Here is a 14,515-nt window from a genome sequence, read left to right as displayed (position 1 = left end):
GATAGTTGGCCTTGGTGAAGATTTGACGTTTTCATCCCCCAAAAGTTTTTGATTTGAGTTTCTACTGAAGTGAGGCTGCATTTTAATGTTGTATTTTAATCTTGTTTTTAAGTTGTATTTCAATCAATTGTTTTTATACCTGGTGTTAGCCGCCCTGAGCCCGGTCTTGGCTGGCTGGGGAGGGCAGGGTATAAATAAATTATTATTATTATTATTATTATTATTATTATTATTATTAGTGAGGAAACATTGCAGGGTCAGTGAAGTGGGGTTGGGCCTTTGGGATAGGGGCAGAAACAGTTCCAAAGGCTGACGCCATACCAGTCTTAAGCCTGGAAGGAGCTGAATGCTTATTAATGCCTAGGACATGTGGGGTGATCTGCCTCTGTATCCCAGTTGCTGCAGATCACAAGTAGGGAAAGGGCTGTTGTGCCCAAGTCCTGGGCACCTGGTTGACCACTCTGAGAACAGAATGTAGAATTAGATGCATGAATCCAACAGGGCTTTGCTTTGCTTCCGTTGACAATGCTTTGTCCTTCTGGGTGATGTAAGGGACCATTTATGTTGTGGAAGAGGCCAGCACTGGCTCTCTTTTAGAACAGAAACGGGTGTGGTCTTCTGCAGAGACTTCTGCTGCTTTGGTGTCGGTTGGCTCTTAGCTTTGTCTGTGTGTGATTCTCTAGGACGCCCTCATCTGCTTCCAAATCTTCAGCGCCTCCACCGCCGGCCAGCAGCGCCTTTGTCAAACCCTTGCCCAGCTTCAAATCATGCTGCCTCTCTGCCGCCCCTCTGCCGCCACCTGCGGTGCCCAAAGAGGCACTGAGCCACTCTTGCCCAGACCGGGACAAGAGGCCTTTCCTTGCCAGCTCCAAGAAGAGGAAAAGGAAGCGTAGCCTCTCGGAGGAAGAACAAGGCACCCATTGCATCCCAAGCACACGAACCATTGGTGCAGAGGGAACCTGCCTCTCCAACCCACCCAGGAAGAAGAGGCAACTCGAGGAAAACGGCAGGCCTGGAGACTCCTCTCCTGAACTGGAATCTGACTTGGTGGCAGCCAGGAAGGGAGAGGAAGAGGGAATAGCTGGAGGCTGCAAGGTAGCAGATCCTAGTCTAGCTAATTCCACCGAAAAGAGGAAAAAGAAGAAAAAGAAAAGGAAGCTGCAGCAAACAGAGGAAGACTGTAAGCCTTTGCTGTCCCCTGTGAACAGGTGAGTGTTTGCTTGGTTGTCTTTTCTAGGGGAAGGGCTTTGCTTGGAGAGAGAAACATGAGCACTTGACATCTCCACCATCTGGAGGTGCATGCCTGGGGATCCTTGGAGCTTGCCTGTTTTCACACACTAATACCTCATCCTGTAGAATTCTATCGGTTATATTTTATCTGTGCAATCGGAATGAATTTCAGGAACCAACATGTCTTTTCTGTGCAGCCAGAACAGGAGCAGTGAACAGCGTTATAGGCTTGTCTTCACTTAACCCACCCCACTGCCTGCTCAGTTATGAAGCATATTCTTATGTTATGAATGGTCTGTGGTCACCATTAGGGAAAAAGAAGTCAGAAATAGGCCATCGCATATGTGGACTGTCCCTGGATCAAGTAACTTTCCTTAAGTTCTCAAAACTCTTAACCTAGCTCAAGGTTGTCATCTGAACTAGCCAGATGTTTAACTGCGAATCACTCAAGTCAATCCATCATTTGAAAAATAAGGCTTGCCATCTTGCCCAAAAATGGCAACTGGACATTCCATTTTGGCGACTTTAACCTTGGTTTGAGGAGCCATTTGGCGCCTAGGCTTATATATCTGAGTTTCTAACACTGTTGGGATGGCAAGCCATGAAGACTTAGACTAAGCTCTCAGACCCCCCTGTGAATTGCTAGGTTGCTTACATTGCTAGGTAGGCGTGTGTTTCCTTGTTACCTGTGTCTCAGGGGTCTTTGGGCCTCCCCCTTGCCCCCCCCCATCACCTTCAATAATAATAATAATAATAAATAATAAAACAAGTGGAGCCTTTGAGCCTAGTGGAACCAAGCGTTGCCCTGTGTTTACACAAGTCCTTCCTGCTGCCTTTTGGACCAATGTTTTGCATAATCCTGGCCCTTCCTGCCTGGTTGACCATCTTCTTTCCTCCCCTTTTAAAGGACTGTGCCTACAAACCTGAGGCACTTATTTTTGAGGCTTCAATCCTGTGTCAGCTCAATTGGGAGTAAACTCTGCTAAGCAGAGTGGGCGGTCTCCTGAGTAGAGATGTAGATGTATTAAACAGGCCAAAAGGTACAGCTCAATAATTTTGATAAGAAGAAAGCAAGCACAGCATATAGTTCAGTTCCCCCAAAAGTTCCTCTTCCTTGCCCCTGTAAAATGAAAACTCTGAGGGAGGGGGAAGTATGCCTCCCAGATTTCCAGAAGCCTGCTGTTCTTATCTGTGTATAACTAAAAATAGGTTTTGGGATTCTGCTGCTGCTACTGGTACAGACTGCGGGGCGTTTTGCTCAGATGCATTTTGCAGAATATACATCTGCCTAGAGATGAAACTGACGGTTTCTGACTGGCATGCTCGCGGTACGCCTGATCCTTTTAAGCAAGATCATGTAGCTGAAGGCTAGGCTTGCCATACATCAGGAAAATTCCTGACATGTCCTCGCTATCAGGTGTAAAAATGGCGTTGGGGGAATTTTGCTGAATCGCCAAAATGTCTGGGAAAATCCGGATGTCAGGCAACGCAATGGAAAAAGCAGCAGAAACAGCTCCAGAAGCTTAGAATCACTATTTGGGGGGGGGGGTCCCCCCCCCCCCCAAAGCTCAACTTTTTGAAATAATGCGACCTTACTGAAGGCAAAATTTGGACCCTCTCAGAAACATGTGCTGCTGGTTGCTAGATTAAGTCATGGAAATTTGGGAAGGAAAGGAAATCATATAAATATGCTTACTTTTCTGAGTGCTAGTCCTTATGCGGCCCCAAACAGCACCATATTGGCACAGATATATTAGGCTTGGGGTGACCGCAAGGTTTGCAGAAGGAAAAACAGTAGGGGCGAGAGCCCCGGAATAGCCCAGTAAGGACTAAGCATGCTCAGTACCAAATAATGCTGACTGGTTCTTTGCGGGGAGGGGGATGGACTAAATATCTGGGAAGAGGGGCTTGTTTAGCTGGCTGGAATCCTGAACTGGAACACCCACCCACCCCAGTTCAGCATTTTGTTGTGAGACTTCGCTCGCATGTATAGCGGTCTTCATCTTTGGAACCTGCATATAAATACATGGCGAGCCCTTTTGTGTCCTATTTCATTCTTTTATGCAGAAAGTTCAGTTTTGATGGAGGCCGTTTTAAGAGACTGGTTTTTATTTTTACCTATTTATTAGATTCATATACCGCCCTTCATCATAAGATCTCCGGGTGATTCACAGAATAAAAAACAGGATAAAAACAAGTAAATAAGTAAAACAAAACATCAAAACAATATCCCGCCCTTTCCCACAGACACATTTAAAAGGCAGTAGAGTATTCATCAGCCAAAGGCCTGGTTGAAGAGGAATGTTTTCACCTGGTGCCTATATATATATAATGAAAGCAGCAGGTGAACCTCCCTGGGGTGACTATTCAACAAACAGAGCCACCACAGAGATGTTGCCACCCTCTGTACCCCGAATGGAGGGGGCACACAAAGAAGGGCCTCAGATGATGATCTCAGAGTCCATTTGGGTTCATATGGGGAACGGGTCGTTGGGGTGGTATTCTTCGTACTTTCTCATTGCATTCAGATACAGTTTTAAAGAGGTTATTTTAAAGCAATGGCTGCTAATTGTACTTCTTTTCGGGGGGGGGGGGGAGGAACAGTTCTAACTTTAAAAAAATAAATGAATAAAACCAAAGGGGTTGGCTGTTGTTTTTTAATCCAATTTGCAGCTGCCCTCCAGAGCGCGAGGCAGAAGCCTGCCTAATAGCCCATGAGCCGGTGGAGGAGTCTTGTAGCCTGAAGAAGAAGAAGAAAAAGAAGCAGCAGCAGCAGCTTCCTTGCCCAGCTTCAGACAGCGGCAGCCCTGCTGGAGAGAGCGAGCACCGAAAGCACAAGAGGAGGGAGAAGCAGGGGGGCTCTGTGCCAGAGGCCAGCAGCCCCCAAGAAGAACAGAGAGAAAATGGCCTTTCCTCTGCTAGAATCAGCCCCCCAGGTTTGAGACATATCTATATCTTAGCTGGGTGTGTGTGCAGAGAAAGGAGATTTAAGAGTGGGGGCGGTGTACCCCCCAGTTCAGATCAGCTCCTAGAATGGGCATAGGGGAGCTTGGACTTGCTGCAGTTCTAAACTAGGCTGAGCTGCCAGTCAAGCTCCACTGTATCTGTGAAGAGCAGTAGTGACACTTGCCCCGAACCCAGAGCTCTTTTTGGGACGCGGAAGAACTGTTACCTATTTATATATTTATATTTATATATATATACACACACACAAGTGGTTTCCTTATGTCCAAACAAAAGCAGTATAGGTGCCTATGAGGACTGGTCATTGTCCTCTTCAGATCACCACACAAACACTTCTTGTTCTTTTATAACTTTTTATTGTGTATTAACAAACAATCTTATAAACTGTTCTTATCTTTAACTATTATTCCTCAGAGTCACTTATTTCAGATACCTTCTGAGCTCTGCTTCGCCGTGACCAGCAACTCTCAAAATGGCGAAGGCGCCCTTCCTTTCGCTTTCCCGCTCTTTTTTCTAACCTCCTCGCTAGAGCTGGCTTGTATCTCCCCTCCTCCGAATCTGAGCTATATTAGATTCACTGCTCTCCTCCCTCTCTTGGGGAAAACTTTCTCCCTCTGGGAAACTGGAAACTTCTAACTCTAACTCTTCTGAGACACTAACTACTTAGCAACTACGTAGAATGTGGCAGTGGGTTTTCTCCCAAGGTTCCCTCTGCTTTTGTCCCAAGGCTTCATAGCCTCTGCCTGTTTGGTTTATGCACATCGGGCATCTCTTCCTAGGCGTGCAGATGAACTCAGACGTAACCCCCACAGCTCTGACATGTTGACGCCCAACAACCTAAGCTCAGTTAAACAAGCCGTTGTGATTAATTCTGGGTGCAAACCCTAGGAACTTGTGCAGTATTGTGGTTGGTGGAGATGTTCCAATAGTCTGTTGGTGTCTTGCACTTGTTTCCCTCCTGCAGGTGTAAGTGAGCATTTTTACCTTGGCCCGTGGACCACTGGGAATGCAAATCACACACCTGTTCCTGGGGTTGTGTTTCTTTTCAGTTCTGTTCCCTTGGTTTCCCTGGCACTGCTGCAGAGTGGCAGGTCAGATTTGCTGCATGACATGATTGTGCCAATACTTCTTACCACGCACCCTTCCTTCTTTCCACAGTGGCCTTGACCTGGACTGGCAGCCAGCTTAGACATGGGGACAAGTGCTCCTGGAACATCCCAAGTCCAAAGAAGGAAGTGGTACATCAGAAGCACGAACAGTTTGATGTGGTCCAGGAGCTACTGAAGGATTCTTCAGATAAAGCTTATGGAAAGCAAGGTACAGTACTGCTTTAAGGAAAGGGGTCTTCCCATAAACAGATGAGGCCCTACTACTCCTGTGTTTTGGAAGGGGTTTCCTCCTCTTAAGCCACAGTAGGAAAACAAATAATGGAGATCTTTGGCATTCTCAAAAGGCACCCCGTGTTTTATGATAGAAGTGCATGTAGATAAGACAGTGTCCCTGTTTCTCTATGTGCGCTTCTAGTGATAGCACCTTGCTGTCTTCAGTGGAGAAATGAGGAAAGGGCAGAGGGCTGGGATAGTGAGGAAAGATTGCCACCAGGGCCGGCCCACCTATGAGGCAAGCTGAGGCGACTGCCTTGGACGGCAGGACCCACAGAGGCAGCAGATAAATGTGTCTTTGGTATTTGGATTGTTCTTATTATAAAATGAAAACGAAAAACCACAGGGGCAGCAGATCCTGATGTAGATCTTTATTCCCCACCCTGTTCCTGATGTAGATCTTCACTCATCCATTCTTCCCTGGTGGGGAGGGCGGCACCATTTTGTGGTTTGCCTCAGGTGCCGAAATGTCTTGGGCCGACCATGCATGCCACGACCCCCAGCTCTTCTTTGCCAATGTGTTTCCTCCACAGTGTTGACATGGGATGGCGAGGTGTCGGCCGTCAGCCAAGCTGCCATGCAGGATGCTGTATGGTCTCAGAGCCAGACAGTCATTGACGATTGGGATGAAGAGTTTGACAGTGGGAAGGTAAGAAGCCTAGCCTGTTGCAAGCCTAGCCTAGTGTGTTCAGTTGCTGGTTTGGATTGTTTTTAAAACAGACTTCCCATCTTGAAAAACATATATTTCTTCAGCATGCCTGCCCGCTCACTTGTTGCTAGAACAATCTAAATACATCTGCTTGCATTTCTAATACAGCTGTTATATGACCTATGAGCATGAGCCAAATTTTAGGCTTAGTGGGTGATCCTAGTGATAGTCAGGAAGACATCTTTTGGATCTCAGTCCCATTGATCACTTTCTGATCGCCTCTGGGTTGTTATTATTTAATTAGCTTTTGTCCATCCCAGCAGCTACTTTCTGGTGAGTAGAGTGGGGAGGGAATGTCCTTTCTACGCTTCACTTGATGTGGATGGCAGCTTGGATGCTAGAAGCTGGAACAACCACGCGTTCTTTCTTCTTGCCGTAGGTGAAGAAAATCAAGAAACTCAAGCGTGAGCGGAGAAGAAATGGCAACGCGTTCCAGAAACTGCAAAGCCGACGTAATTTCTGGGCCGTGACACATCCCGCTAAAGTTGCTAGCCTGAGCTATTGGCTTTGAGATGGTGAGGAACTTGAGTGCAGCCTACCAGAGGGATTTGGGGAATTGCAGTTTATGGAGTGGGAAAATGGAAAATTCTTCGGTGGTGGAAATGACTCGTAATTAGGACTGTGGTGCCTGTGTGCGAGGGGTGGGAAGGCGTATTTGATTTTGCAAACGCAGTTGTTAAACAATGCACTGATTTTGTTTGTGCCATAAAGGGTCTTTCATCAGCTGCAGGCACCAGGTTCTGTTTGCTTTTAAAATGTGACTGTTTGAATACCTACAGCAAATATTAAGCTCGTGTAGTCCTTGCTTAGGCTGATTACATTATTCTAAATATGGAAGTTGGATTCTTGTCTTTTACAACTCCCAACTTCTGCCGAGGGATTTGAGCAGTGGCGAGGGAAGTCTTGTAGGACCTTCTACAATATGCAGGTGTAGGAGTTCTACAAAGCAGCGTTGCCATTCTTTTTCCTTTCCCTCATTTAAACCTGTGGTTGCAGGATGTCTGTTGCCCCCTTGTTTATTTTAGCTTGCTTTTTTCAACTTCGTTCTCTTCCTTCTGCTCCTCACACCACCCAGTGGTCAAGAGGGTGCAATCCAGTAACACTTTCCCTGTGGCACTGATTTGTTCTCCATCTCGACCCCGCAGATGAGTTCTTGGCTGCAGCAGTGCTATGGGTGAACTCCGGTTCTTTGGAGCTCCCGGTGACCAACACAATACTGTCAACAGTCGCAAGTTGCCAACTCAACGGGACTCACGGGGAATGTCCTCCTCTTGCCTTGAAGGCTCTGATGGATCTTCTGTGCAGTGCCTGGGGAAATGCAGGCACCCATCGCCGCTTACTTGCAAGAGTGTCACGAGGAGCCTTTGCCCGGGGAAGGTCCTGTCCCTGGGTACCCGTGGGCATCAGGCATGGATCAGCAGTGGAGCTAAGAGCAACTAGCCCTTTGGAAATGAAATCCCTCTGTTGCCTCCGCCCGCCACCATGTGTCAGCATGATGAGCTGTGATGCCCTCTGTTCCCTTTCCTGCCAAGAGAAGATTGAGAAAGCCGAGAGCTGTGTCCCAACTCCTCAAGAGCTGGATGTTGTTGTGGTACATTTGCCCCTTTCCCCACTCCCTGGCTGAGTCATTAGGACAGGATTCAACTGACATGGCATTTCTCAACCCATCTGCAGCCCCTTCTCTGGTTTATCCCATTTCAGAGAAGTATGAAATGCTCCACTCTGGAAATATTTTTCAAGACCGTTTCCCACATGCCGTTCCTGCTGTACAAAACACTTGGGACTTGAGTTTTGTGCAGCCAGGAAAGCGGGTGGTCAGGTCGCCCTGCCCTGTACAGTTGTGTTCAAATGCATTCACTGCCAGGGCCCTCGAAAGGTGCTGCTTTGCAATGACAACTTCTCGGTAGCATTCTCCAGCCATAGTTAAGTCACGGTTCATTTGAGATTTGCCTGTTGCTGGAGCGTGTTGCTTCAAGCTGCAGGCAGGGGAAGAAATGTTTGAATGCTCCACACAACAATAATAATTAAAAAAATCCATGCACACATTAACTAGGAGTTCTTTTCCACAAAGGAGTGTTCAGACATTCACACCCCCACTTGCAGTCTTGAATCTTCCTTGCTTTGGGTCTTTTTTCCATGCCTCCTCTTAAGCGTTGTCCTAATTAACTTCCGGCAGGCATCATTGCACAGCTTGTGTGGCAGAAGTTAATGACTCCAAGAGGACCTGAGTCTCTCGCAGCATATTTCCAACTTGGGAGTTTGCGCTGGAGAGAGGTTGCCCAAAACATCACTTGCTTTGGCACCAAGGCAGAGCGGGCTGCTGCCTGCCAAAATGAGAGACCCAAGTGTCCCTGTGCCAAACCTTTTTCAGTGGGTAGTTGTCAAGCCAAGTGGTGCAAGGGCTCCTGTTCCTGCAGGGCTGGCCTAGGGTTTCCTTTATTCCCTTGCATCTGCTGCTGTCCAGCTGTTAACCTCGGTGGCTTACTCCCAGGTAGGCAGCCTTTACCTGTAACTTCCCCACAAGTGCATGATTGGTTGGAGGGGCAATCCGTGTGCATCCCACCCATTCCCAGCATTGCTCGTTCAACTTTGGCACCCATTTCCTCTCTTCATAGATTGGGTGCAAAGGTTGAAAACTAGCTTTATTTTCTCCACCGTATCAAAGCAGTTACCAAAACGGTTTTGGCCATTGCATTTAATTTGAGCTGATGATTTATTATGATTATTACGATTCTTTTTTTTTTTCTTGGGGAGGGGGGGCACTGACCCTGTTCACTCTCTCAGCGGGGAGCAGTCTCTTCCCCTCTGGCAGTGCCCGTTTAACAATCTCCTGCCAACATGTAGATACCCCAAGCGGGTATTATGCACCTCATGCTGGGGCTTGCTGCAGTAGCCCTAGTTGTAGCAATGGTTCATGGTGCAATAAAGGAATGTTTTGTGTATGTGTGTGTGTTCAGTCTCGTCGATCGGTTTCTCTTGTGATTGATTGCAGCAGGAATTCTTCCATGACCGCTCACCTCTTAAGCATGCCATTAGTCTGAAGCCCTAGCTGAGAACTACTATGTTCCACTTGGTTTATCCCCCTTGTCTCAGGCCTTCCTACTCTCACTTTCTGTGGACACTCATCTATCTGTGTAGTTGCAGCACAGGGGTGGTTATGTTGGGTACTTTTCAAGACATCCTAACATCGTAACACCCTTATGTGCATGCCTTTGCTTTAGCCTATTGCAGAACTGAAGGCAAAAGCTAGGGGGAAGACTTGAGCCCAGCCTCTGAAATAAGGGCATTGGACCTAACCAGTAGAAACAAGTGGATTTTTTTGGGGAGGCGGGAATCTCGTGCCCCTTAGAGACTGATCCCCACTATCCACCTGAACAGCCTCCGCATTATAGAATCATAGAATTGTAGAGTCTCAAGATACCCCGAGGGTCAGAACCCTCCAGCAATGCAAGAATCTCAACACATTGTCCCCCATCCAGTTTGAAACTATACTGGACCCTGCTTAGCTTCGCAACATGCATGGGGTCAATGCATATTGCAAAGATTCTCAAACCCTTGAGGAGGAGAGGTTTGCTGCAGTGGTTGAAAGGCCATGTCACTTCCAGGTTCACCCCAACTCCACCTGAACAGCTTTACAGCTGTAGATTTTATATATGCCACATTCAGTGGAGCGAATATTCTTCCTGTGGTTTGCTGTTAAGCACACACGTCATGCTGAGAAGTTGTAGCGTTACCATGCTCCCTTATAGGGAGCGAGTGTAGGAAGCTGCTGTGCCACTCGTATCAGACTATTGGTCCATCTTGCCTCGTATTGTTTACACTGACTGGCAGTGACTCTCTGGGGTTTTTGACCCTACCTAGAGATGCTGGGGGTTGAACTTGAGTTCTTCTGCATGCAAAAGTTGTGCTCCACCACTGAGCTACAGCTATTCCCCAAAGATGCTAGATACTGTAGCTAGTCAATGCTTTTATTTCTAGTTTATTTTTAATTGAGATTTAGAAGGGTTTGGAGGCAGGCAAAGGGGGCCACTAACTGATAGGGGAAGGGGAAATCACAGGGACCCCTACAGCTTTGTCTGTGGCTGTTGATGGTGCAGTAATGGCCCTCAGGAGAGCAGAACTATATGCTCTGATGTTCTTGGCCAATGTTGCTGAACCTGCCAAGAGTGCCTAAATGCAATTTACAGTGGTACCTCGTGTTAAGTACTTAATTCGTTCCGGAGGGCCATTCTTAACCTGAAACTGTTCTTAACCTGAAGCACCGCTTTGGCTAATGGGGCCTCCTGCTTCCGCTGTGCCACCGGAGCACAATTTCTGTTCTTATCCTGAAGCAAAGTTCTTAACCTGAAGCACTATTTCTGGGTTAGCGGAGTCTGTAACCTGAAGCGTATGTAACCTGAAGTGTATGTAACCCGAGGTACCACTGTATTGTTGAATCACTCTTAAGAAGGGCCAGGTCCTACTTTGGCAATGGGAGCACTTCTCTTGTAGTTCCAGTGGTAAACCAGTACAGTAGAACCTCTACTTACCACCGACCCTACTTGCAAACAATTTGAATGGTGACCATGGCAAACTCAGAAGTAAATACCAGGTTTGCCACGATTTGCGCACACGCAGAACAGCACTGCTGCCGAATGTGCACGCACAGAACTGCGCTTCTACCAGCGACCCGGATCGACTCACGAACAGACCTCCGGAACGGATTCAGTACGTGACTAGAGGTTCCACTATAGTGCAAACTCAACACATGCCAGAACAATAAAAACGCTGTTCAGAGCAGAGCGCCAGAAATGCATTATTGGCTCGAGCAGTAGCCCTAGGACATGCCTGTCCAAAGCCCCGTTTCAGGTGCCTAATCCGGCACACCGGTCAATTTAATGCAGCCCCTGTGGCAGTATATGTTGTGGGATAAAATCCTTAAAAAATGCTCAAGAACCTCAATCCTAAAAGCTCAACAACTTTGGGGGTAAAATTGTAAAAAAAGCTTAACTTTCGTCGGTCCTTAAAAGCTTGCAGTCGACAAGAGGGTTGCACTAATCATTTCTGTCACAAACCCTCAATGTTTCTATGATGGTGTATCTAGAGCTTCCCATGCTATACTGATTTAGAATGTTATTTTGCTTGCTGATCTAGGAAAGGGTTAGGAAAGAGCCTGTTTGACTGGTCCTGGCAACAACTTGTACATCGCCTGCAGGAGCTTCCTCACACTTTTGAGAAATCATTGTAAATATTATCCACAAGGAGTCTTCATGCATTATAAGCACTGAACTATCCAGCCTGTCACACTGATTAAATGGTAGGTGCTAAAGCAGAAGCTGCTGCTCAAGAAACCACTCATATAGTGCTATTCCTTTTTTCAGGCAGGGACGCCTAATATGTATGGAAATGCATATATGGCTTTTTACCCAGTATCCAATCCAGAATAACTAGCCACAATACTGTACAGCTAAGTAGCTCTGAGAGTTCTAAATCTACTACAGGACTCCGTAGGTGGCGCAGTGAAAATAGGAGTATGTTAAAATGATTGCTGCTTCTTGCTTATATAATAATAATAATTATAGTTAATTGCTGGAGCTAGTTCCGTTTTTAGTTGCTTCCCTAAGGAGACACCTGTTCATACCCCAGGAATTCTCAAACACACCTGAAGAGGGGTTGGGTTGATCACAGTATCTGATGCAGATGGATTCCTGACTTTGGCCTCCTTCATTGGTAACAGCCTTTCCCAGTTTATTAAACAACAAAAATGCTATTCCTAAGCACTGTTAATCCCCCTCTTTAACCTCTCCTGTCCCCATGTAATGGAGGCAGAGTAGCCCTGCAGATTGGGGGTGGATGCATGCTGGGGGTGCAAAATCAAGTTGCAGTTGGGCCAGTGTGAACCCAACTCCTCTCCCCACCCTGATGATGTATGGCCTACTAACATCTCTTCCTCTATAAAAAAATGTGCAGTGCTGAAAGAGAATCCAAGGTAGAGAACTAAGGTCAATCCTGCCCAGGGCTGACCCACCCACAGGGCAAGGTGAGGCAACCCAGGTGGCAGGATCCACAGGAGCAGCGAACCTGAAGTAGATCTTTATTGGCACTCCTTGTTCCTGATGTAGATCTTCATTCCTTTCCTGGTGGGAAAAGGGGAGCCATGTTGTGGTTCACTTCAGGTGTCAAAATGTCCTTGGCTGGCCCTGATCCTGCCTGTTGGGCCACAGCACCCTGGAGTGGAATTCCCACTTCTCACAGACAGGTGGGACGCTTTTATTTTTGTAAGAAAGCTCATACTCTGCTGCTATTGAATTACAACCCGTCCTCTTGTCAACAGCAAGCCACGTAGTGACACTCGCCTCGTCGACTCCTCCCTCTGAACTAGTGTGGTGTAGTGGTTAAGAGTGGTGGAACTGGGTTCGCATCTCCGCTCCTCCACATGCAGCTGCTGGGTGACCTTGGGCCAGTCACACTTCTCTGAAGTCTCTCAGCCCCACTCACCTCACACAGTGTTTGTTTTGGGGAGGAAGGGAAAGGAGAATGTTATCCGCTTTGAGACTCCTTTGGGTAGTGATAAAGCGGGATATCAAATCCAAACTCTTCTTCTAGGCAAGACAAGGAACGCAAGGGACCATTTTGCTTCACAGGAGACCCCACTGCGCCCAGGCACATCCCGCTCTCTGACTCCTGAGAAAACCGACTCTATTTAAATTTAAATTAATTAATAACCCGCCCTTCCTCCCAAAGCAGCCCAGGGAGGCAGCTTGCTATCTCTCCAGCCTTTATCAGCAACGCTGTCCTCCGGACACCAAGGTGGGCACCGCGTGGCGCGGGCAGCAAAAGGCGCTCCTCCGCCCCAGTTGCAATTAATGTAGGGGTTTATGAGTAGAACACAGTTTGCTATGCGTGCGTGGGCGCGTGCAGGTGTGCAGTTGCAGCGACAGGTTTGCAAGCCGCAGAAACAGCGTGCTCCGGATCCGACGGTACAGCAGGAGCAGCAACCGTTGCTTTTGCTCCGAGGCTCGGGACCGCGTTGCCCGTCACGTGGGCAGCGAAGCCTCGCCTCTTTCGCGTCGGGTTTCAGGGGGAGGTGCCACCGCCCTCCTCCCCCTCCTCCCCCTCCCTCCCCAGTTCCCATCACGTGTGCTCGGCGGTGGGAAGGAACTTGCTGAGTAGCGGCGGCAGCAGCAGCAGCAGCATAGCTAAAGCAGCCGTGCAGGAGTCTGGCTGGTAACATGGAGGAGGACGAGGAGAGCGGATACGGTGAGCTGGCGAATGAATTAGATGCATCCAAGGAGACGGGAAGGAGCATCTTTGGCTGGGCCAAGGGGGGGGGGGCGGGTCTTAATGGCAAGGGTGGGGGGCGCTCAGGGAAGGAGGGAGGGATTCGTTCAAGCCTTAATCTTGCGACTAGTTAGCAGGGGGGAGTGGCCCTTGCATGTTCAGCGAACTGTCCTTGGCTTAAAGCGGGGAGTGTGCGGTTGCTGCCCCACCACCACCATCCCGACACACACACATTCGGATTTGGGAAGGAGACTCTCTTTGCATCCTTCCTGGTCTTAGCAAGAGAGGATGAACGGGATTTGGGAGCTGTGTGGCCGGTTGTCCTGAGGGGGGTCCTGCCTGAGTGGACTCTGAGGGTGCGCTAGTAAATCCCGAGGAGAGATCGGCTCCTGAGCATAGGAAGTAGAGATTGTGCAAGGCCGTGGTGCGGTGCGGGGTGAGGTGCCATTGGTTCAGGGTGGGGTCACAGAGGGTGCTCTCTTGGGTATCTCGGTGGGTGGGTAGGGCTACCTTTTTTCTTAATCACCCCCTATGGAGGAGGGCAGCTGCCCTTCCCGTGAGGGAGAAGAAGGGAAGCTTCTGGGCAGCTGTTCCAGCCCGTGGTCGCAGGGCGAGGACAGCTGTTCATTACAATGGGGTGCGCGGAGAAATGAGCTTGGAGTCGGTGGCGGGGGGTTTGGGGGGAACAGGCGTGCGGCCGCCTTTTGAGGGGGAGGGAGGTAAATGTGGCCGGACTCCAAAAAGAAGTATTTACAGGGAAGGGTCAGGGGTGGCTCCCCTTGCGCTGAGCACTGCGGTGAGGGTTAACGAGAGACAGCTGGGCCGTGTGTGTTGGTCGGCTTGCGCGCCTTTGGTGGGGGGAACTTCGTGCCGGCATTTATCCTCTAGGCTGGGCAGGGAAGCGTAAACTGCCTCTCGGAGAAGGGAAGGAGGGTTGTGGGGGTGACTTCAGGGTAGCAACAGCTGCATG

The 14,515-nt window shown here is 48.5% G+C and overlaps 2 protein-coding genes across 6 annotated transcripts in view; both read left to right on the top strand.

Annotated features, from left to right (window-relative positions):
* Positions 1–9,227, top strand: part of USP36 (ubiquitin specific peptidase 36) — a 31,685-nt gene extending 22,458 nt beyond the window's left edge. For all 5 annotated transcript variants that reach the window (XM_083430258.1, XM_083430255.1, XM_083430254.1 and 2 more), the window contains exons 15-20: positions 684–1,208; positions 3,904–4,166; positions 5,353–5,511; positions 6,110–6,225; positions 6,665–6,800; positions 7,431–9,227. In XM_083430258.1, coding sequence (XP_083286384.1) covers positions 684–1,208; positions 3,904–4,166; positions 5,353–5,511; positions 6,110–6,225; positions 6,665–6,796 — 1,195 coding nt within the window. In that variant the 3' untranslated portion in view covers positions 6,797–6,800; positions 7,431–9,227. The remainder of the gene's footprint in view (positions 1–683; positions 1,209–3,903; positions 4,167–5,352; positions 5,512–6,109; positions 6,226–6,664; positions 6,801–7,430) is intronic.
* A 4,122-nt stretch (positions 9,228–13,349) lies between these two features.
* CYTH1 (cytohesin 1) overlaps positions 13,350–14,515 on the top strand; it is a gene marked incomplete at its 3' end in the record, with an annotated part of 57,182 nt that continues 56,016 nt past the window's right edge. The window contains exon 1 of the mRNA XM_083430296.1: positions 13,350–13,524. Within this exon, the coding sequence (XP_083286422.1) occupies positions 13,497–13,524 (28 nt within the window). The 5' untranslated portion in view covers positions 13,350–13,496. The remainder of the gene's footprint in view (positions 13,525–14,515) is intronic.

Source organism: Podarcis tiliguerta (assembly GCF_965153285.1).
Source record: "Podarcis tiliguerta genome assembly, chromosome: 2".
Taxonomy (NCBI): Eukaryota; Metazoa; Chordata; class Lepidosauria; order Squamata; family Lacertidae; genus Podarcis; species Podarcis tiliguerta.
Note: the sequence above shows the minus strand (reverse complement) of the source record. Positions and strands in the feature narration are given on the sequence as shown.